The sequence below is a fragment of the Electrona antarctica genome (genome assembly GCF_951216825.1).
Source record: "Electrona antarctica genome assembly, chromosome: 7".
NCBI classification, from domain to species: Eukaryota; Metazoa; Chordata; class Actinopteri; order Myctophiformes; family Myctophidae; genus Electrona; species Electrona antarctica.
In genome coordinates this window covers 40,295,015-40,318,057 of record NC_136812.1, presented here as the reverse complement: position 1 = coordinate 40,318,057, position 23,043 = coordinate 40,295,015, and the positions used below count along the sequence as shown (strand labels likewise).

The window sequence follows — 23,043 nt, the reverse complement described above, 5'->3', positions numbered from 1 at the left end:
ACGGCCATAGACATCATGACTTAATGTGATGAGGTCAGAACAATGGGTCAGCACATTTTGGTTGTGTGGCTATGGCTGTTTTTAGCTCAAGGAGTGTATTTTGTGCAAAACTAATGCTTGGAATGGATTCAGAGTCATTAAAAACCCCTAGTTTAGTAGTTTGACATGTTACATGCTACTAAAAGAAAAAGGAAAAGGAAAGTTTTTTGCCTGCCATAGGATGTTAATGGTAGGGTCACAAGAAACCCCTATAAAATAAATTGCCCAATACCGACAGCCGGTCAGCAAGTGGATTCATGAATATATGTATATAGACAATATTTTAGGCCAATAAAAAAGTCTATATATCACATTTCCCACCCGTCCACCTCGACTGCCGGACTAGTAGATGTATCAATAGCCACTCTATGGTTCTTCTGGTATTGATCTGACGTTGCTTAAGTTACACCAGCGAATGTGCATGTCTTAGTTCCCGTACGCCCCATAAGAGGATCAGGATCATTGTAATTTGCTAGTTTAGTAGTGGGCCTTAATTGTGCTGCATTATAAATGAAGTAAAATACTAATAATTAGTAGTTTTAGTTGAATGATTAAAACCATATTTGAGAATTTGTCTGTGATCAGCAATTGGACGATTTTTTTGGTGAAAAATAGGACGACTTTTTTGGAAAAATAGGACGACTTTTTGGGAAAAATAGGACAGCTTTAAAAAAAAGTTGTCCTATTTTTCCCAAAAATTCGTCCTACTTTTTCCAAAAAGGTCATCCTATTTTCCTAAAAAAAAGTCACCCTATTTTTTAGAAAAGTAGGCCGACTTTTTTTGAAAAGTCAAAGTCCAAAAACTTACTTTTCTAAAAAAAAAGTAAGTTGTACCTTTGTTGTACCTAAGTGTTGTAGGCTACAGACTACAGTACTACTGAAATACTGATATGACAACTGAACTTGCCCTGCAGTTCTGTCTAAAAAAAGATAATCATAAAGGGGGGCGGACGCAGGCTCGTGAATAGAAGGCAGAGTGTAGAGTATAGGAGAGTAGCGACACGCTTTGATCTCGCCTCATAGTTCCAAACATTGCTCCTGTGGCCCATTGAGATAGAATGAGCACTTCCGCATTCCATTGTTACAATGGGAGTCAACGCTAGTGTCGCCACTCTCTTACTATTCCACTCGGCGTGAATTCCGTTTGTGTCCGAGCGGTATGTTTGCTCATCACTGGTTGGATACTGTATGCTTCCGTCACTCGACCCCGCCCCCCGTCCTGTCCTGTCCCTGCAGCTGCAGGAGATGACAAGTGGAGGAAGGTTAGCCTGGCTGTCATCAACTTAACCTCTCAACTCACAACAAACCACCAACAGTCTTCGATACTGCGATCGATTGACCATTTATTTACATGTGTTATGTTGAGGAGACAACGATCGTCTTCAGAACGTGGTAAGTAAATACAAAACCGTTCAGCTTGACAGGGAGCATTAGGATTGTTAATATAATGTTAGCTTCGCTAGCTTCACAGCAGCATGCGTTCAATCGTTATAAAACCAATGGATTGAATCATATAAGCTTCTCATTTAGTTTTAATATATTAACAGCAGCTCTAACCACTCATCCCTGATTTTTAAAGTGTGTTAATATATTCTACTTTGGATGTTTAGCTAGCTAGCTTAGCTGGTCAATTTAATCTATGACTTTCAAAAACTGCACAGGACAAGTTATTTAATGGCTACTTTTTTAGGACCCCCGTATGGTTATGAACTAACTAGCTTGAACTAACTTTAAAACAACATTACTGCGATGCCAGACAGTCAGAGCCATGATGCTATCTATTGACATTCCTTCCAAATAGATTGACAGACATGGCTTCGGCAGCCCCCCCGCTCAGACGAACAGATTCAGCTCAGGGAGACTTGTCACCTCTGAAGCACTTTGTCTTAGCCAAGAAGAAGATAAGTGATGTATTTGAACAACTGTTGGAGTATGTGAAGGAAAGCTCTGCGTTTGTCGAAGGTGAGTGTCTGTCATTTCATGTGGCCCTTGACATCTGAATGTCAAATATAGATAGCAGTGTTTTAATGTGTGTGTGTGTCTGTTAGAAACCTGTCAGAATAAAGCGCTGGAGAACATTGCAAGCCTGGACCAACAGAGGCAGATCCAGGCTTACACAGACAAACTGGCTGTCATTAAGGAGGTTCTGGCACGAAGGCACATGAAGGTGGCCTTCTTTGGCAGGTAAAACATTTGCAACTCACTTTCACTTTTATTTCAAGTTCTCTTTGAATAAACACTGCCCCTGCAAAAAAGCATGACAAATCGGGCAGTGATATCCTCATGTAGCATTACAATTTCCCATGCCTTTGTTTCGTTTATTCGAAAAGGATCAACGTACAGTTAAAACATCATGAGGATAACACAATAAAGTCCAGGTCCAGGATACACTGTTTTCCATTATGTGAAAGTAAGATTGTGTATTTGGGTTAAAGACATTATTGTTGATTGACTGTGTTTGCATGGTGAGTTGGTGACCACCGACCACCTTGTAGAATGGCTATTGTCTCCATTTTGATACACCATGATGATACGACAAGGTATAAAACCTTTCCATTTGCCCGCAGGACAAGTAATGGGAAGAGCACAGTGGTCAATGCCTTGCTGAGAGATCGAGTTCTTCCCAGTGGTATCGGCCACACCACCAACTGTTTCCTGAGCGTGGAGGGCACCGATGAAGAGAAGGCCTATCTGAAGACAGAGGGCTCGGAGGAGGAGCGGAGCATCAAGGTGTGTTTGTCAGTGCTTCTCAAAGTTTTTCATGTCAACGAGGGTTGGACCCCATATATGTATTTGGCCACGGACCCCCATCAGAAAATATTTCGTGCCAAGGAGGGACACCATACAATATTTTTGTTGTTAAAATATTCTAAATTTGTCCAAATGTTTCAACATGATTTGAAAATAGCTAATTTATATAGTCAGTGATGTAAATAGGTTTTCAATGTAATGGGTCCTGGAACCCATGGGTGGTCTTTTAGATGGGGACATTTTATGAGTCCTACTTCAACGACGTTAGAATACAGTACCGAGTACAGTATTGCATGATTGCATCCCAGGACTCCGAAGGGTGACATGATTGCGTCCTTTCTCAATTTGGTGAGTCTAAAGGATGCAGGATGCATCACTATAGTGATGCATCACTGTATAGTGTTAATATGATTAATTCATGCTATAAACTAATTTAGCTGAAGACCCCCTGGAGCCCCCTCAAGGACCCATGGGGGATCCCCGGACCCGTGTATGAGAACCACTAGTCTGCGTGAGCATTGACATTATTATTTGTCCAGGAGAGTTTTGAGCACACAGTGTTTCAGGAGGATAGCAAGAGGTGGCCTGACAATCGGAATATTCTCAGTTAAATCCCAGCTACTTCTGTCCCTGAGCAAGACACTGAGCAGGTTGGCGCCTTGGGTGGATGCCTCTGCCAGTGTTTTGTGTTAATGGGTGGACATGACGTGTGAATTTGAGACATGAGTGGGTTGTGTGGGACTATGTAAAATATTGATTGCCCAGTACAATCACACTGGTGCAGGGTGGAGTGAGTGAGGTTGAGGATATAGGATCGTACACACACACACACACACACACACATACACACACACGCACACACACACAGATATACACTAATTAGAACCAGACTTTATTTATCACTGACTGGTCTCGGTTCAAGATTGTTGTTTATTTTCTACATCTTATAAATACCGTAAAATTATTTGGTATCAGTTCGGTATCAGTTCCTCAGTTCCTCAATTGTAGAAACAATAACGGCAATAACAAAATACATTATTAAGAAGAACAACAAGTAAAAAGGTAAAGAAATGGCAAGTATGTAGCTCATGGTTCATGTGTGTTTTGAAAACAACGATCCAAAGGGCAAAAGAGTAGTAGTCACTGGGTTCCAGCAGTTGAGGAAGTATTGCTGTACTCTCCAATTGATCGCTTGATAAGATAGAAGCTAATTAATTTAGGTGCCCCTGACAACACAGAGCTAAGCTCATGTCTAGATTAATTTGCTCCTGTTTATTGAGCCTACGGTGACATGAAAAGCTCTGATACATAACCCATGATTGGTTCCAAAGTGAATGAATCAATGGTGTCTTTGAAACTTTTGCAACAAAATAACAGTGCGTGTGTCTCTTCACTACTTGTGCAGTAAGCTACATTTCTACCGGTATGTTGTAGTATTTTCTCTCTATACCTTTTAGGGTTGAATTGAAACATGTTTTCTTAGTTGCATGCCATGATTTACAGCCATGATTTAACAGCATTTGGCAGGTGGGCGGTGTCCTGTTTCCCACGTGTCTATACCAGCACGTGTGACCCTATCCCAGCTGAACTCGCAGTCCCGTATAAACTCGCACAGTAATACAGGATGTTTACAGTGGTGTCGGGTATCTGAGATGGTAGAGCGGCGTGTGGGGCAGACTTTAACCTGCTGAACTCTGGAGTCAGCATTAGTTGGAAAGTGGGAATACTACATTGTTAGAGAGCCAAGGTGTCTTTAGATATTACAGTATATAGGCAGCAGGACCATATTTAGGCTAACGTTTTTGTTTGCAGCTAATCACGTGCTTGCTTACGTCCAATTCTTTGCATCACTCGGGAGCCATTTTGAATGATGTTTTATGGCTGCCTATACTCGGCTTTATTTGTATTTCCATTTAATATTGTCACATTATTCTAATCTGTATCACAGTTTGCACATTCTGCACATACCAATGAGGACAGCCTTGAGGGAATGACTAATGTCCTGTTGACTCGCATACCATTTGAATTCATAGAGTTTCTTGGAATCAGTGGAATCTAAATTTGAAGCTCTGGTGTGATGTTGTTTTTTACTGGTGTCTTGTGATATTCAGACTTGTATTAAGTCTGTTCTGATTTCCTGACTCGAATCTGCTGCTTGCAACCTTGAAGCAAAAGTCACATGTGGACATTAATAACGTTTCTATTCCATTGCATTCTTCCCTGTGCTGCAGACGGTTAACCAGCTGGCACATGCACTTCACATGGATGAGAGTCTGGACGCCGGCTGTCTAGTCCGGGTCTTCTGGCCAAAGAGCAAGTGCGCCCTGCTGCGAGATGACCTGGTGCTGGTCGACAGGTAACTTCTGGGATCCTTGATGGCCAATAGGTCTGTAAAGTTTGGAAAGTAGGCTGTGATAGTTTTCCAGGTCTTGGGAATTTTCTAGGACTTGGATAATGTCATAAATATAGCAGTAAATATACCTGACAAAGGCAGCAGAGGCCAAAACGTTGTTTTTTACTGATCTATTAATAAATAGTTTATAGAGCATTAAGACTGACCTTCGCTTTCTTTACAAATGGAATACTATGTTTACAAAACACTAAACTATGTTGTATTCCGTAGGCCTTTCGTTAGAATTGGATATAGAATACCTGTGACCAGTATTTTTGCACTGTTTAGAAACGTTAGTATTGTATACTGTAAATGCTTGGGTTCCCTTGCCACCAGCCAAATGCTGGTAAACCTCTGCCCCCCCCCCCCCCCCCCCCCCCCACACACACACAGTACATGCACACACATGCACACACTTTCCTCACCAACGTCCTGATATAATACATTCAGAAACCTCCTCTCCCACTGAGCCCCAGACATATTTTCAAGTTTGAATTATAAAATGGGGCTTAAGTGGTTTATCACAATGCACTTTGAGGTGGTTTAAGGTGTGGTGTGCATGGGTACAACTTTCAATACTGTATGTGTGTAATGTGTACATTTCTGTGTGCCTATGTTTGTGTGCCAACATTTATTTGACATCCTGACCCCTCCTCTTTGCCTCAGCCCCGGGACCGATGTCACATCAGAGCTGGACAGCTGGATAGACAAGTTTTGCCTGGATGCTGATGTCTTTGTGCTGGTGGCCAACTCTGAGTCCACTCTTATGAACACGGTAACGCTTCTACAGAGCATGGCCATTGGCTGTAGGATGTCTTACAGGTGCTCAGTCTATGCAACTTTTTATTCTGCCTTTCAGGTGAAAATCATTGTGACCATTGCTTGCTGAAGTTAGCTTTAAACGATAATATTATGTCTCAGTGTTAATAATGTTTTTTCCCCCCCTCACACATGGTCATCTATTCTAACAGTCTGTGTAATTTTCAGTCCTGTTGCGTTACATATGCGTAAGTAATTCAAACATAGTATATTTCTGAAAACATAGTGTATATCACAGGGATTGTCCCTTGATCTTTCAGTCCTGGCCTCATGTGGCATCTGATGAGGCCTCGGAGCTGGCTAATCCACTCTGTTCATCGACACTGTCTGGTGAACTGTCCGGTCATTGATGTCATACATATGTAGTAGCCTAGGTGGGATTACAGGGTGCCTACTGCCTATGGGATTATTGATTCATGTAACAAAGAGAGGCAGAATGAAATATGCAAGGACGGGAAGAAACGTAGATGGATAAATCCTCCTATGCCATGTAAAATGGTCTAGGAAACAACTCAGACTGACTACAGTACAGGTTACTGTACTGTAGTCCCCTGTCCAGTTTAAAGCTCATGTCTGATTATTGTATTACAGTCTGATCACACTAATACGATAAAAGCTCCTGTTGTTGGTAGATGACGCTGTCTTTTGTGGCAATGTTTAGATGGAAAATGTAGTTGGGTTAGCAGTATGTTTTTTTTGTACCTCTCAGTCAGTCATATACTGTACCCTTTCACTGAGAGAAGAACTTAATGTAGTAGTTGGATTCCTGGAGTTAATGTAATAACACATTGAATGTTTTCAGAGGCATTATAGAACAGCTGTTGTTTATGTCCTGTTGGCAAAACATGAGAGTTCAGTAAAATACAAGTTCAAGTAAAGTACCGTATGTGCTTGTGCTTTAAGAACTAGTTCAGAATGGAGGGATGTGTCTGGCTCCATGTTTATGAGTTATGCCCCAGTGCTACACAGGCCTTGTTCTCTGTGCTCGCCTGCTCGGGCATTCCTGCTATGCTCCAACAGCTACTTATCCTGGCCAGGGCTCTTAAAGAGAAAGGACACACATTCCCCTAGCTAGGGCGCTTAAGTCTCAGTTATACTTACTGTATTTGTGTGCTGGTGTTATGCTCGGTAAATAGCAGATATTTGTGTCACAAATGTTATGTGGTGTGAGCTTGTATATTTACTATTTACTGCATGCAGCCACCAGAGTGCAACCAAGTATAAATCAGGCTTTAAAGGGAAAGTACACACATTCTTAAAGGAAAGGGCACAATTTCTCCTAGCCAGGGCTCTCTTTCCATGCCCACCACGGTATTGACGACAATTTGTGCCCTTAGCGATTTTGACGAGTTTTTGACATTTTCTGGGTACAGATGACCCTCGATTTGACTAACTGTAGATGGGTGTCCTTCCGCAATGGTGGGCGATCCAATTCACTCCTGTTATAACCACGATCTTTAGCAGTGTTTTTCTCAGAATCTTTTCCATCCGTGCCTGGATTGGCAATTAGGCGATATTTGGACCTCAATGAAAAATCGTCGATGCCCCGCGGTTAGCATATTGGTGCTTCTAGCAGCCCTATGGGCCTCATGGCTCGGCAAGGCTACTTACTTACTTAGCAGCACCGAAGGAGTTCCAGACGGGCTCAAAGATGACGGATCGGGATTCTGTGTGAGCGCCTCGTGTTTCCATGGTGTTTCGAGTGCAGAGGGGGCTGGGCACAGAACGCAACTATGTTGTGCGCATGCGTGGCATGGAAAGAGTTGACCACGTAAACTATATACAAGCTCATAACGCATCTCGATACGTGCTTCTAGAATACAAATTAACTACGAGGCTTTGAGGTCATTCATGGGCTGTGTTCCCTCTATAAATGAACCAGATAACATATCTAGTGACAAATGAACGTCCACCTTTCCTGAGGAGAATAAATATTAAATACATGTACACACGTCCAGTCCAGCAGCTCGCTGGACTGGACAGTCGATGGAACTTAACATGTTACCTTCCGTCCTGTTGCTTACTGGTTGCACGTTGACGTCTAATGAGGAAGAAAGACCACATTTTAAAGGATGGATTTTCATCTTTTTCTGTTGCTTTTTCTGTTTCTTGTTTTCTCTCATCTCATTCAGGAGAAACATTTCTTCCACAAAGTGAACGAGCGTCTGTCCAAACCCAACATCTTCATCCTCAATAACCGCTGGGATGCTTCAGCGAACGAACCAGAGTACATGGAGGATGTGAGTCAGCCATAAGGCCCTCTCTAATAATCAGATCAGCTATGGTTTGAAGAGCAAAACTATTATTACATTATGTTCCATTCGTTTGTGTTTATATTATTGATCTATTACTCATAGTTTACAATGCTTCCTTAAATCAGTGGTTTTCCAACGTTTAGTGCCCAAGGCACACCAGTGGGGGAGTTGGAATGCCAAAGCACACCTGTATTCATTGTAAAATAAAATGTGCAGATCTACAAGCTCACAACATGTTGCATTGCGTCTCATTGTGAGCTAGTAGATCTGCTACTTTTGGAAATGTGTTTTGGCCTATAATGACAGGCTTAAATAGGGACACCAGGTTGAACGTGGTTAAAATATAAAAAAAATTCAGGGCAGAATTTCCCCTCTGTTGGGAAGTCGGTTATGTACAAAATACTGATATAGTAAAAAGAAAAAAGTATTTAGTATTAATGTGTGGTTGTCACAAAACGTTTTTTAAAAAAAACAATTATTCAGACAGCCAGCAATGGGTAGACCACTCCCAAAATAAATGTAGTCTCTGTGACACATCTAGGGGCGGCAATCTGCATTCAAAGATTTTCCTAGAAGCTTTGTCATTGGTCGATTTGCTTCCTCATTGCGACCAGGTTTTTATCGACCAATGACAAAGCTTCTAGGAACATTTTTGAATGCAGATTGCGGCCCCTAGATGTGTCACAGAGACTACATTTTTTTGGGAGCGTTCTACCCATTGCTGGCTGTCTGAAAAAAGAAAAGGAAAAAAGTAATTAAAAATGTCACATTATTGCTTATAGTAGCTTTAAGTACAGTGGGTTTTGTGGTTACTTGATATAGTTTTCTTTTTCAGAAACATTTGAAACCTTTGACATTTTGGACGCCGTTGTCCAAGAAACATTCCTGAAGCATTGATGACTATATGTCTCCTTCTTCCAGGTGAGGAAGCAACACACGGACCGATGTGTCAACTTCCTAGTGGAGGAGCTGAAGGTGGTGGACCGCCACCAGGCGCCTGACCGCATCTTCTTTGTGTCTGCCAAGGAAGTGCTCAACTCCCGGATGCAGCGTGCACAGGGCATGCCCGAAGGAGGTGAGCCGGGCAGATGTACCTTAACCCATTTTGACCTGAGATCAGATTCTAAAAATGTCTTCTACATCCTGACAGTTTTCTGACAAAGCTATGTTTCTATGTCAGTGGTTCTTCGATTTTTCAAAAATAGCAGACCTACAAGCTCGTAGCGCGCTATGAGCTTGTAGATCTGCTATTTTTCAATAGCTAAAGCATAGCATAATTCTAACATGGGCTAAGCAATGTGCTCCCAGATTGTGTTCAGATTGGGCAGCCCAAGTCACATTTATGTTTGGCCTGACCAGATTGGTTGTCAAGTCCAAACCGCAGTAATACACATGGAAACATATTTTTGCAGATCAGATTTGAACCACATGCGTAAGTGGTTTGCAATACTATTCTGATTTGTATTTTTAAAGATACTGTAAAGCTGTTGATTTCCTCTGACCACACAGTGTCACTCTTTACCCCTTTTGAGTGTACAGTATTATTATAGAAAACAAATTGGCATAGAATAATATTTTGGTTGCAACACAGCATATCTTTCTGTTATACATATACAGTAATTAACTAATTATGTTGTACAACAATAACACCTTTATTTGGGATAATAATCCTTGAATATTAATTCTATGTACCTCGCCAGCCCCTGTATAACCATAAGCAAAGTATGTTATCAGCTACCAGCAGTACCGGTAGTGTTAGTTTGTTCCCCTACTTTTTTTATTTATATATATTTTTCACCATGGAGGTCAGTAAGGTTGTATTTAGAACTACATAATAGATTAGTCTGCTTGAATGACTTGGAACAAAATTCATATTCCTGTACTGTAGTGGTTAGTACACAGCATTCATATTACTGTACTGTAGTGGTTAGTACACAGCAAAGTCCTAATCCTAGTCTTAGCCCAGAGAGTGTAAAACAAAGTCTTGGTAAATTGGTAGTCTGTGGTAGAGTCTCTGAGGTAAATTAACACTAGTTGTCATTTATCTTTTGTTTGGATTATTTGTTGTAGGTTGTTATGTTGTTATACATGATGATTATTCATCATGATGCAATATAATACTGAATTGATCATATGGCCTTCATGCCTTTTAGAAGAAGTGCCTCAGCTTTCAATTGATTATATAAATGGTGTAGGTCTGTAGGACAAAGACGTACATGAAGAGGCAGATGTTCTGTAATGTCATGTTGTGTCTAACAGGTGGTGCCCTTGCAGAGGGCTTCCAGGAGAGACTACAGGAGTTCCAGAATTTTGAAAAAAGTTTTAAGGCAAGTGTGCACAAGGTGGAGATTGTGTCTGTATGTACGCACCTGTGCATGCATTCTGTTTGGGTGAAAATGTCTATTGTTCTTATCTATTGTCCACTAAGCTAAACCCTTTTCGACTTCTCAATAAGAACATAAAAATAAATGTATTCAATGTACTTACGGGCTTCTCAGTGAAGCATGTTAGTATTCACAGGACCAAAGTTGAGGTGAAATCAAGTCAAATCAGTGTGTAGTAATGAAGTCTGTGTGTAGTCGGATCAATGCAAATGATGATTCATACTGAGGTTGGTGCACGACAAGTGTGGTAGGCAAATCCAGTCTGCCATACAGTATGATACAGGATCCGCACGTAATTCCGACGGAGCATTAGTCCGACATGTAGGACGCATGTCGGACATTACATGCGCTGCTCCCGTGCTTGCGGTTATGGTTAGGTTAGGGTTTGAGGTACTGTAGGTTGTCGGACCAATGACTGTCTACTCTGAACTAGGTACTGCACCCGTATGATACATTCAGGTTATTGCTACTGGTACTAGTGGAGGAAGTTGGAGGAACAACCAGTCATTAGGACCAACCCATGCCCCAATCAATGGGTCAGATGTTGACACTGTTTTTTTATATCTTTACCGATTATTTAGTGTTGAAAGAGAGAAAAACATATATATACAGTGAAAGTGACCTACCTACCTACCCCACACTGTGGGTGTGCTGTCTGTTACTCCATACTATCCACACTGTCCTGGACTGATTCTTGTCTCTCTCACCACAACGTGGACTTCTAAACTGCACCCTAGAATCTCCCCTAGACAAATCAATGTGCATTTTCCATCAATCTGCGTCTTCATTGCTGAAGTCTAGATTTACTTAGGCGAGGACATTTCTTCTTCATTCATTTTCTTCCTTCCTTCATTTCTTTCTTTCAGTTCCATTTACATTCTGTTTTTCATGAGTTGTTTTTAAGTTATTGTTGTCGTTTAACTGTATTCTCTGTATTCTAAGAGAAAGTTACGATTGGATGTAATCAAATAGTGGAGCCCACATATCCAACCTGGGCAGATAAAAATGGATAGAGTCCCGCACACTTTTAGAACTTGCTCCCATTGTGTTAATTGATGTTCAACATTTCGATCCCCCAAGGATCGTCCATTAGGGAAGTTTAAACCCACATAAATTGAACTGAAGAGACAATGTGGCATATCTGTTACCTACTGTGGGCTTTGAAGTACAGTGAGAGTAAATGATTGTGCATAATGACAACATGTATAGAACTTTCATTACACTCTAAACCAGCATACAACGGTGTATTATCTTCAGTCACAGCTAAAAAAACCAACAACTCTATTTTATAGCATTTTACAACATGCCTAGTAACCCTGAACCCCAAAACAACATGTTACTATCATCATACTCAAATTCATATTTTATTATTCATATTTTGTTATTTGTTTTGTTGTTCCTTGTTGAGTTTGTTACATATGATTTACGATATTGTTTCACCGACACATTACTGTGACAGTACAAACTGGGTGGCTGTGGGACACGAGATACGCACACTGCTACTGCATTTTCAGGTTAATTTCTGCAGTAGCAGGTGTCTTATCTTGTCAAGGTGTTTGGGTCCAGGTCCCTGGCCGTGTGCATGTGTATATACACACACTCACATGGCTGTGTGCATGTGTATATACACACACTCACACGGCAGCAGTAACACCCTGAACGGTCACAGTAATGTGTGTGTGTTATGGCCTCGCAGGAGTGTATCTCGCAGTCAGCAGTGAAAACAAAGTTTGAGCAGCACACTATCAGGGCCAAGCTGATCATCGAAACGGTCAAGGGAATCATGGATGCCATCAACATCGAGGCCGCAGAGAAGAGGTAGGTGGTCTCTTTCCATCTGATATGCTTTTCGTTTCCCATTTACTAATTTGCTCTTCTGGTTGCAACATGATTATTGGAGTTGGAGTTTTCCTGGATGCTTTTCATCATCAAGTCCTGTCCTCCACCATATACTGACCAACGGTGGGCACTTTGATCTTATGTCACACTCGGGGTGGTCTTTCCCTCCCAGACTTACTTACAGTTGTTCCTGTGTTGGTGGCGTAAGCTTTGTAGTACGGCTGTTTGGTCATGGCTAAAACAACAATAATAAATACTGGGAGTAAGATAATTGGTCTCAATTAATTAACTATTATAGTTCACTTGCTGCTTTTACTGAAAACGTTTGTGACATCAGTTCCTGTTGGGGTTCTGGGGTTCTAGCGTGTTTTGTGACATCACTTCCTGTTGGGGTTCTAGAGTGTTTTGTGACATCACTTCCTGTTGGGGTTCTAGAGTGGCGGGATTAGAGGAGAGAGACCTCCTGATGGATCGCCTGGAGTTTGTCAGGAAGCAACTCAGACTGCTAATCGACGACATTAAGAAGAAAATCAAGTTGGTCAGCGAGGAGGTGGAGGCCAAGGTAACATAGACCGTAGAAGACCAACATTTTGTGCCAGAGAACCCCATAAGAGAAGATTTCTGTTGCTAAACATTTTCAGGATTACGCCTGCTGACCCAGGATCAAATCCTTCCTTTTCTCCTGAGATTGTTCCCTACTGATTCCCTGGCAAGTTTTTCTGTCTGAAGTACCATGTACCCAAGCTACCCATTCTGCTTTATTATAAAAAAATATTATTATTAAAGTGACCTTACGCAGGACCCACCTGGTCATTCATTGTAAGTCAACTAGATGCCTAAATATGCAGTGCGATTTAAGTACCACTTAAGGCCCTTTTTTATACTTCGACCTACAATGGTGAGGCGAAAATAAATAATCTACAAGCTTGCGTGTCACGATGTGATGTGTTGTGAGCTTGTAGAACAGCTATAAAAAGAATCTTGCCTACTGACATGCCCAATAGGGACCGACGGCAGGTGAAAGTGGTTAAACAGGGTTTAGATGATGATGTTGGTAGCGTAGTAGACGCAGTGCAGATTCATGTTGTTTTTCTCGTCCAGGTGGCCAGTGCCATGGGGGAAGAGATATGCCGTCTCAACATCATCATTGAGGAGTTCCATTCAGACTTCCACCCCTCAACTCACGTCCTCAAGATCTACAAATCTGTGAGTGGAACCCACTTCTAAATACTGTAGGATACAGTATGTTGAGCACAAAATTCCAAGGTGACATTTGAAGTAACTGCAAACAAAGTCTGCCGTAGCCACAGTGGCTTTATTGTTTATATGATTGTTTTCTTTGGTACGTTCTTTGTACATGACATTTGGTTTGTTTTTGTTTTTACGTAATGTTGTCAGGTGAAACCTGACATACAACAGGCCTGTTTTTATTAGCGACCTAGTCATGATTGACTGCCCCCTAAGCCAATGGTATTGTCTGAAACACCGCCTAAGCCAATGGGAGTCTGCACCACTCTTGTAGCCAATCACGTAGTAGCGACCTAGTCATGATTGGCTGCGTCCTAAGCCCTGCCCCGCACTGAAAGTCTGGCAACACCGCACCGCAGCCACTCTACAGCTCGAAGCGTGTCAGCCTACTGTGTACATAACAATAAAATAAAGGCGAAAGCAAAAAAGATATCTTTAAAATTAAGTCAATCTGAATGCTGCCTATTCTTATGCTGAGACTTTGAGTGGTTCATTGACATTCTGTTTCTGACCATTGCATTTTTTCAACCTTCTCTCCATATGGGTAACTAATGCTCACTATACATTTCTGTCTACTCGCTCTGTGTCTGAGGTGGACTGTGGATAGTTAGACAATGTGTCTACAGATGATTTGGGTGGCTTCTATTTCAGCATGCTAACTTTCCAGGAAGAGAAAGGCTGTAGTTGCCATTAGCTTGCAATCTCCACCGATGATGTCGCCTCATGTCGGCCAACTGTCTACAGCCCACCTCCGAGTTACAGAGTGAGAGAGAAACGGTATCTTATAATGAGCATAATTTGTGGACCAATTATATGGTTAACCTCTGTGACTGTTGTTGACCTTTTAACAGGAGCTGTTGTCCCACGTGGAGGAGGGCATGGGCAAGAACCTGGCCTTCCGCTGCTCGGACGCCGTCAACAAGTCCGTTCAGGTCTCACAGAGAGACATGATAGGTAACGGCGGTTGTCTCCCTCCCTTCTACACCGTCTGTCTCTATCTCAGTGCTTCTACACCGCCTGTCTCTATCTCAGTGCTTCTACACCGCCTGTCTCTATCTCAGTGCTTCTACACCGTCTGTCTCTATCTCAGTGCTTCCACACCGTCTGTCTCTATCTCAGTGCTTCCACACCGTCTGTCTCTATCTCAGTGCTTCCACACCGTCTGTCTCTATTTCAGTGCTTCTACACCGTCTGTCTATCTCAGTGCTTCTACACCGTCTGTCTCTATCTCAGTGCTTCCACACCGTCTGTCTCTATCTCAGTGCTTCTACACCGTCTGTCTCTATCGCAGTGCTTCTACACCGTCTGTCTCTATCTCAGTGCTTCTACACCGTCTGTCTCTATCTCAGTGCTTCTACACCGTCTGTCTCTATCTCAGTGCTTCCACACCGTCTGTCTCTATCTCAGTGCTTCTACACCGTCTGTCTCTATCTCAGTGCTTCTACACCGTCTGTCTCTATCTCATTCTCAGTGCTTCTACACCGTCTGTCTCTATCTCAGTGCTTCCCAACCTTTCCTGGACCAGGGCTCATCTTGAAAGTGTTCGCGGCCGACCAGTGTTGATTTTGACAGCAGCCTAAATTCCATTTAGTTTTAGTCATATTTTAGTCATCTGAAATGTTTTGGTCTAGTTTTAGTTTTAGTCGACCACCCGTCTGGTTGATAATTACAATCAAAATGTTAAGCGGTCAATCAATTGTGTTTTGGCTTGGATCAGTGTAACGAACATAGCATTCTAAGTTCTTATTTACTGCTATCACAGATTATATAATATTAATTATTTGTATGACAATTAGTCGTCAAGTAAAAGGTCATGATCGTGCCCTACCTGAGAGTGCACACAGCACCGTACAGTTGGGTGCCACCGATATTGTCCCTTATCATTTGACCCATTTAGGCCTGACCTCAACATTTAAAAATTAAAAAATCCTCCAGTTTTCTGAAATAAATATTTTCACGATTTTTCAAAAATAGCAGACCTACAAGCTCGTAGCGTGCCACTCAGTGGCGCGCTATGAGCTTGTAGATCTGCTATTTTTCAATAGCTAAATTATAACATAATGTTTAAAACTCCAAAAGGGGTTCCCGCCCAAAATGGGTTAACTGTCCTTTTGCGCAGATCACGCAAACCTCAGCAAAAAGAAAAGGACAATATCGATGGCCTCCAACTGTACAACAGTCAGCGCCCGGCTATATTTACCTCCATCTCCTGATGGCATCACTGCGTGTCATATAATCATGCCACGCGCACGTCATTATGTCACACAGGCAAGCATGCATGCTGTGCTTGATGACAGTGTTGTTGGATAAGGCATTATATGCACCCTCTTGTGACCGGGCCAGGGGCAATGTTATGAGACATGGTGGCATGACTGCCAAAGAAAGCAGGACAGGGCTCATTCATTCTAAATGTACTACAGAATCATGACCCGGCCAACGTACTTTGATGATGATGATGAAATACGGGAAGCAAAGTGGTGAAAATGTAACGATAACATTATGGTCGAAGATGAGCTCCCCTCTCTGAGGGGCACTGGCACCAGTTTATTTTTAAGGCTATTGATGGGAAGCTACATCACATTGCTGCTAGATTGGAAAAAAGCACTAGACTCGCTCAAGTGACTGGCTTACACTAGAGGTCCCATCTGTACAGTCTGAACTTGGAAAATCTGCTTTCTGCTTCGATGCCCCTATTTCATGGAATACAAAATATAAAAAAATGAATACCCCAATATCCTATGGATAATTTAATAACCTGCTTTTCACATATTCACTGTTTCTGTGTTTTATATCTGTATATGCCTGAATTGTAGATTTGTTTTTGGATTATATTTTTGTATGTTGATTTTGCGTGTGTAATCTCAGCAGCATTGAAGCTCAAAATAAAGGTTTCAATCAATTATGTTCAGATGAAATAAAAAATCATGGGGCAGTTGAAACCATTTAACCTCCTAAATCCAAAATGTCCTTCCCTATGGTCCTCTCAGAGAGCATGCAGCCTCTGCTGCCCCCTGCAGTACAGAATCAGATCAACATGCTGGTGCCCTGCAAGAAGTTTGACATGAGCTATGACCTGAACTGTGCCACGCTCTGCAGTGACTTCCAGGAGAACATTGACTTCCAGTTCTCTCTGGGATGGAAGACCCTCGTCCACCGTTTCCTGGGCCCTGCCAATGCACAAAGGGCCCTCATGCTGGTGGACCAGAATTTCCAGGTAAAGGTTGGGGGGGCATGGAAGAGCAAGGATCAGTTTGACCTATTTGCATGCATGACCTATTGCATGCATGTCACAATTTAATAAGTGTCTCTACAACGTGTCCAGCAAAGAATAATCCCATGTAGAGCTCCGGTGGCGCAAGGGTAAAGTTCCTGCCCACCACCGTGGAGACTAAAGGGTTCGAATCCTTCCGCTTGGCAAACAAACACAATTGGCTGTGTTTGAGGGGGGACTGGAGGGGACTGGGTGGGGGCGTAAAATCACTGATCAGCGTGTCTGTTTAGTGGGGTGTGGAGTTAGGGGGAACAGACAGACAGACACACGTGTGTGCCTGCACATGCGTTACGTCCCCCACGGAGAATCAGCCTGTTGATTCAGAGGAGATCCCTTACGACCAGCTGTAGAAGACAACAGTGACAAGGGGCTGGAATACTTAGGCAAAGGAAAAAAATCATTTTTGTCAAAATAATTCTAATTACAATGATCCCATATCCATCCTTGTCTCAGCCGGCCCACACGCCGTCCTCAGGCCCCTCCTCCATCGCAGCCCCGCCCAACCAGGAGACGGCTGTCATGACCCAAGAAGAGATGATGGTGGCCATGGCAACCAACTTGGCATCCATCACCTCCCGGACCTCCATGAGCGTGATCATCGTAGGAGGAGTGGTGAGTGTCGTGACCTCGGAAAGCATTTCGTTCCCCGCAGCTTCCTCTGGGAAGTCCCTCTGGAACTGCCTCAAGGACCCCTGGGGGCCTCAAGGACCCCTGGGGGCCCCCAGGCCCCACTTTGAGAACCACTGCTATGGAGGAGAATTTGGCATAGACTAAATTGGAAAGAAACGTTTTTACTTTTTTCTTTTTTTATGATTTTCGCAGGTGTGGCGAACTGTGGGCTGGAGGCTGATCGGGCTCTCTGCCTCGCTATACGGCATGCTGTACCTCTACGAGAGGCTCACCTGGACCACCAAGGCCAAGGAGCGCAGCCTGAAGCGGCAGTTTGTAGACTACGCCACAGAGAAACTGCAGCTCATCGTCACCTTCACCAGCGCCAACTGTAGCCACCAGGTCCAGCAGTAAGTAACTGTGACGATGAAATTAAGTTATACAATTATTAATTGTTGCTTCTTTGCTGCATAAACCCACTGAACTAGATATTTACCTTCTAATGCGTGAGGTGGCTGTTTTTTTGTTGTTTTGTCATACGTTTTTTGAAAATGAAAACATAATTGAAAAAAAGCCTAAACCTAACGCATTAGAAGGACAATATCAGTCTTCATAACCAGGGATGTGTGTGAGTCTAACATGGAGTTTGAAGTTCAGAGGGTTAAAATTACCACAAAAGTGTTTTAAAGCAAAATATCCCTTTAAAATCTTGCTACTGAAGCCAGACTCCCTGGAACTCCCTGGAATACACACACACACACCCCTCCTGTGCCCCACCTTGTGAGCTACGTAACAACATGACGGTGTGTGGTGCCCCCTCTCTCTCTCTCTCTGCGTTTCCAGGGAGATGGCGATGACGTTCGCCCGGCTCTGTCAGCAGGTGGACCAGACCCAGAAGGAGCTGGAGGCAGAGATCAGCCAGCTGACGGCCAACATAGAGCAGCTGGAGAGCGTCCACAGTCACTCCAAGACCCTGCGGTCAGTACTGCTGTAAAGTAACTAAGGACATTTGCCCATACGTAACGTACACTTTTGAGGATTTTGTTTTAGTATTGGTATTTAGAATTTCCAATATGTTCCACTACATTCTCAGAGGCAAATATTGTACTTTTTACTCCACTGCAATTATTTGAAAACTTTAGTTACCTTTTGTAGATTTTATTTTTTTAGATTTGTTGGGGAGCTTTTTACCTTTTATTGATTGTACAGTAGTTTGTAGGGCGCGAGAGACGGGGGGGGAGACACGCAGCAAAGGTCGTCGGGCTCGGATCTCGACCACGCTTTCAGGCTACCAGATTACCAGCCTAGGTGCCTGGACCGCTCGGCCAGCCCAGGCCACCTTTGTAGATTTTGATTACCGTATTATAAAACATTCATGGGTTTTGAATGGGTGAACATGCATTGACTACTTCAGCCCCATACATACTTAGATTATTTGAAAATAGCCGAACTACAAGTTCACAACACAAAGATCAAAAATGTCAAATTTATTAGAAATCTTCAACAGGTCAAGGTTGGCATCAGACCCCAAAACTTGCCCCATCTCTCTGCCCATTTCCTGTTACACTACTGTCTATCTATCAACCAGTGAGACGCCTTGAGGGCGAGAAGCGGAGCGAGCCTGCATGCACACATCCGCCTGGGTGACCGCAGATGGCAGACTGCTGGGCGAGCGCTGGCGCTTTAGCATGGGGGGGTCAGATCAACATATGGAATGAAATCTGTACTGGCCATATATGGAGCGTGTCTTGAGTGTACAGGGTTTGATGAGGTCAGATCAACATATGGAATGAATTCTTTACTGGCCATATATGGAGCGTGTCTTGAGTGTACAGGGTTTGATGAGGTCAGATCAACATAATGGAATGTCAGAACAAGAAGGATGGGTGGGGATGGATCAACATATGGAATGTTAGAACAGGTCAGCTCCATATATGGAGATCTAAGGAAGGCGTGACCATATATGGAGACGTGATGTCACGAGGCTTGACCATATATGGAGGATGACGGACGGGAGATGCACGTTTTCATAGTAAATGCGACCTATGGTCACAAAGGCATAAAAAGCCCCCAAAAATAAATCAGTCAGGCTCTAGTTAGCCTCAGAGACTGCAGGCGTTTTGTTTAGGCTCTAGTTAACACTCATCTCTGTCTCGGTATGTGTCTCGGTGCCCTTGAGCAAAGCACTGCACTCACAGCTGCTTCATTGGAGCTGCTCTGTGGTCAGTTGTGCAGCTCGGTGCTGAGGCGTCACTGCCAGAATGTAGCGCAATATAGGATTAAGATGGGCGAGTGCTTTGGATCGCTGGTACTGTAGCTGCTTAACTCAAGCCGACTTCATTTTTGTAATATTTCTTCTTCCCCTTTAGACACAAAGCCACTGCACTGGAGACACAGTTGGAGGCCTTCACAAGTCAGTATCTACAACCTCAGCAGTGATCTTAAGCTTGTTCCTCTCTTCACGTTGGCTCCCGTCGATCTCCAGGCCTAAGGTCTGACCCTCCTCGCTCCCTGCCATTGGGAAGATTGGATAGAGAAGACGATGCCCACCCTCGACAGTATTTCCTCCAAAATAAGAAAACCTTTGCTCCCACACAGATCAAGTTTATCCAGTGTGGCGGCATCTAAACCAACGGACCGCAGTGAACAAACTATGGAACAAAACTGCCCGTAATACAAACACAACATTGCGTGGATTGGTGGTTTTGAGAAGGTGCTGTTGAACAGTGTAAAAGCCTCATTTGGTATGAAGGTCAGGTGGTGCTGTGCCAGTCCGATCTCACCTAAACACAGTGAAATAGCACGGATTGGCAATTCCGTACATACACGCCTAGAAAACCCCCAAATCCGTACATATTACACTACTACTGTTTTGACCACAATGGAGGCTTTCACGAGTATTGTATGTATGGTATTGACAATCTGTGCTATTTCACTGTGTTTGGATGAGATCGGGTTTATCAACATTCTGTGTTATTGGGTTACAACTCGGACGAGGCAGAGTCGGCTCTACCAAACTTTGCTACATTCGACACAGCAACTCTGTGTCTTTTGTGGCTGTAGTTCAGCAGAGGCAGCGCCCCTCCGTCAGTCTGGGGAGGATTTCAGTGTAATATGTACGGATTTTGGGGTTTTCTAGGCGTGTATGTACGGAAATGCCAATCCGTGCTATTTCACTGTTTTTGGGTGAGACCAGAATGGCTGTGCAATACCACTACCAGACTAACTGAATGCCTTTTTGACGTGTGTGTGTGTGTGTGTGTGTGTGTGTGTGTGTGTGTGTGTGTGTGTGTGTGTGTGTGTGTGTGTGTGTGTGTGTGTGTGTGTGTGTGTGTGTGTGTGTGTGTGTGTGTGTGTGTGTGTGTGTGTGTGTGTGTGTGTGTGTGTGTGTGTGTGTGTGTGTGTGTGTGTGTGTGTGTGTGTGTGTGTGTGTGTGTGTGTGTGTGTGTGTGTGTGTGTGTGTGTGTGTGTGTGTGTGGCATGTGATCTGTTATTTTGGTCAATCGTGGAATGGCCATGGCACCGATGAAAACAACGCAGAAATCTTATTTAATAATCAGTAACCAGTTTAATTTGCTGAGGGGAAAAATAATTTTAGAAAGGGAAAACTTCATTTCTTAAAAAATAAATTGACTGAACAATCCATACTGTAACCTCATGCATTTTATAGTCCTGTCATTTGTATTATAATTGAAACTTTGTAAATGTTTTTCGTTCCTTGAATGCGAGTTGAAATACCTCTCTATTCCCCAGACTGTATTAAAAATATGATTTGTGTATCGTCTCCCTTGATGCACTGGAAAGCACCATACAGTGTTACATTGTGGCCTCTATATGCATAAACATTTGACAAGACATTTCTTTGACACTTCACTTCAGATGTTAAAATGAACCAAGACAGGTTTTCTTGGTTAAAAGCTTTTTTTTTATTGGTTACAATATCAACTCATGGCAACATATCAGTATCACCAAGCCACTGTACAAATACAAAAAAAAAAAAAAAGGAATTTGGTGTGAAAAAGACTATAAAAATTATTTCATAACAAGTGATTATAATTTCACACAATAGCACTGTAAGATAATTATTATGGCACCAAGTCCCTGGTTTTCACTGGCTTAAAACGCAAAATAAATAAAATTTGAAGAAAAGTCAGAACTATAGGTTGTAGAGCCAAATGGCAGCGTGTTAAATTGATGGCGTGACTGTGGTCACTAGTCGTAACATTAACTCAATTAGTGGTATGTGATTGTAATTTCTCACTTTGTAACGTTTTTTTTCTTCAGATTCATTACCAAATATGGAGCATAGTGCAAAAATGCAAAATACTGCCATAGGGAAGGGATGGACAATACTGCCAGTGTTTCATCAGCTCTTTGAAGTCAAACACCTGAACTCTACACTGTGGTCTAAGCTCATAGCCACAAACCACTCACAATCCAAAGTACAGCCAAACAAGAGTGATGTTACCACTGAAGAGTGCTTTAAGTAACACACATACCTACTCACTGGGAAACTTCCCATCAGCGACAGCACTTTTGAGCATAAGTACTAATATGTATACATCAACTGTATACATGTACAATTATAAAAAGGTGGCGAGTTAATTCATTGAATACTAAAAACCAGCCAACTAACCAGGTCTGACCAAAAACATCTGGAAAAAGCACAAGCTGGTATGGGGGCTATAAAAATAGGATTCTCAACTGGGTAATGTAAACCCAACTGAAGACTAGGCAAAATATGAACAGTATAGTGAAATTCACTGTTGAGCACCTTTTGATAGTATACTACTGAGTAGACTGCACCGGTATGTATGTACAGAAGAGTGGTTACTATACCAAGGTCAACAAGCCAATACTGTTGCATTGCAATCAAATTGAATAACTGATTACCACATCATCAATACAGGAGTTCCCTTTTTTTATTAAGAGCGATGGTGTAGTTGGCATTGAACACACAGCTCATGGTGTAGTTGACATTAAAGGACCACTTCACCACTTTTCAACATATCTTCATATAATTGGTCCTCACTAATGTTCATAATAAAACACCATTTATTCCTACTCAGTCTGTGTCTCATTGGAGGGCTTTGGGCAGAACGGACACCCGTCCACCAGTGACATCATCATTAGGCAGATTCTTTTTTAAACAAGATATGTTTTAAAATATATTCAGATTTGTATTATCGTGAGAACGATGGCTTCAACTTTTGCATTGCAACTTTTCAGGAAAAGAAAACCTTCCGTTTCTATTAGCTTGGATTCACCATCGATGATGTCACTGGTGGACAGGTGTCCGAACTGCCCACAGCCCTCCTATGAGACAGACTGAGTAGGAAAAAATTGTGGTATTTTATCATGAACATTAGTGAGGACCAATTATAGGAAGAGAAGTTGAAAAGTGGTGAAGTGGTCCTTTAACACAGCTCATGGTGT

The 23,043-nt window shown here is 42.6% G+C and overlaps 1 protein-coding gene across 1 annotated transcript; it reads left to right on the top strand.

The window, feature by feature from the left end:
- The first annotated feature begins 798 nt into the window (after positions 1 to 798).
- mfn1b (mitofusin 1b) lies at positions 799 to 21,386 on the top strand. The gene is made up of 18 exons (XM_079507090.1): positions 799 to 1,431; positions 1,841 to 2,001; positions 2,088 to 2,223; positions 2,607 to 2,769; positions 5,022 to 5,146; positions 5,849 to 5,957; positions 8,134 to 8,241; positions 9,178 to 9,331; positions 10,516 to 10,583; positions 12,337 to 12,458; positions 12,915 to 13,041; positions 13,581 to 13,685; positions 14,579 to 14,681; positions 16,715 to 16,941; positions 17,452 to 17,610; positions 17,821 to 18,017; positions 18,451 to 18,585; positions 19,977 to 21,386. Exons 2-18 carry the CDS (start codon positions 1,851 to 1,853, stop codon positions 20,044 to 20,046), a joined length of 2,259 nt encoding a protein of 752 aa, XP_079363216.1. The 5' UTR covers positions 799 to 1,431; positions 1,841 to 1,850; the 3' UTR covers positions 20,047 to 21,386.
- The last annotated feature ends 1,657 nt before the right edge of the window (positions 21,387 to 23,043 follow it).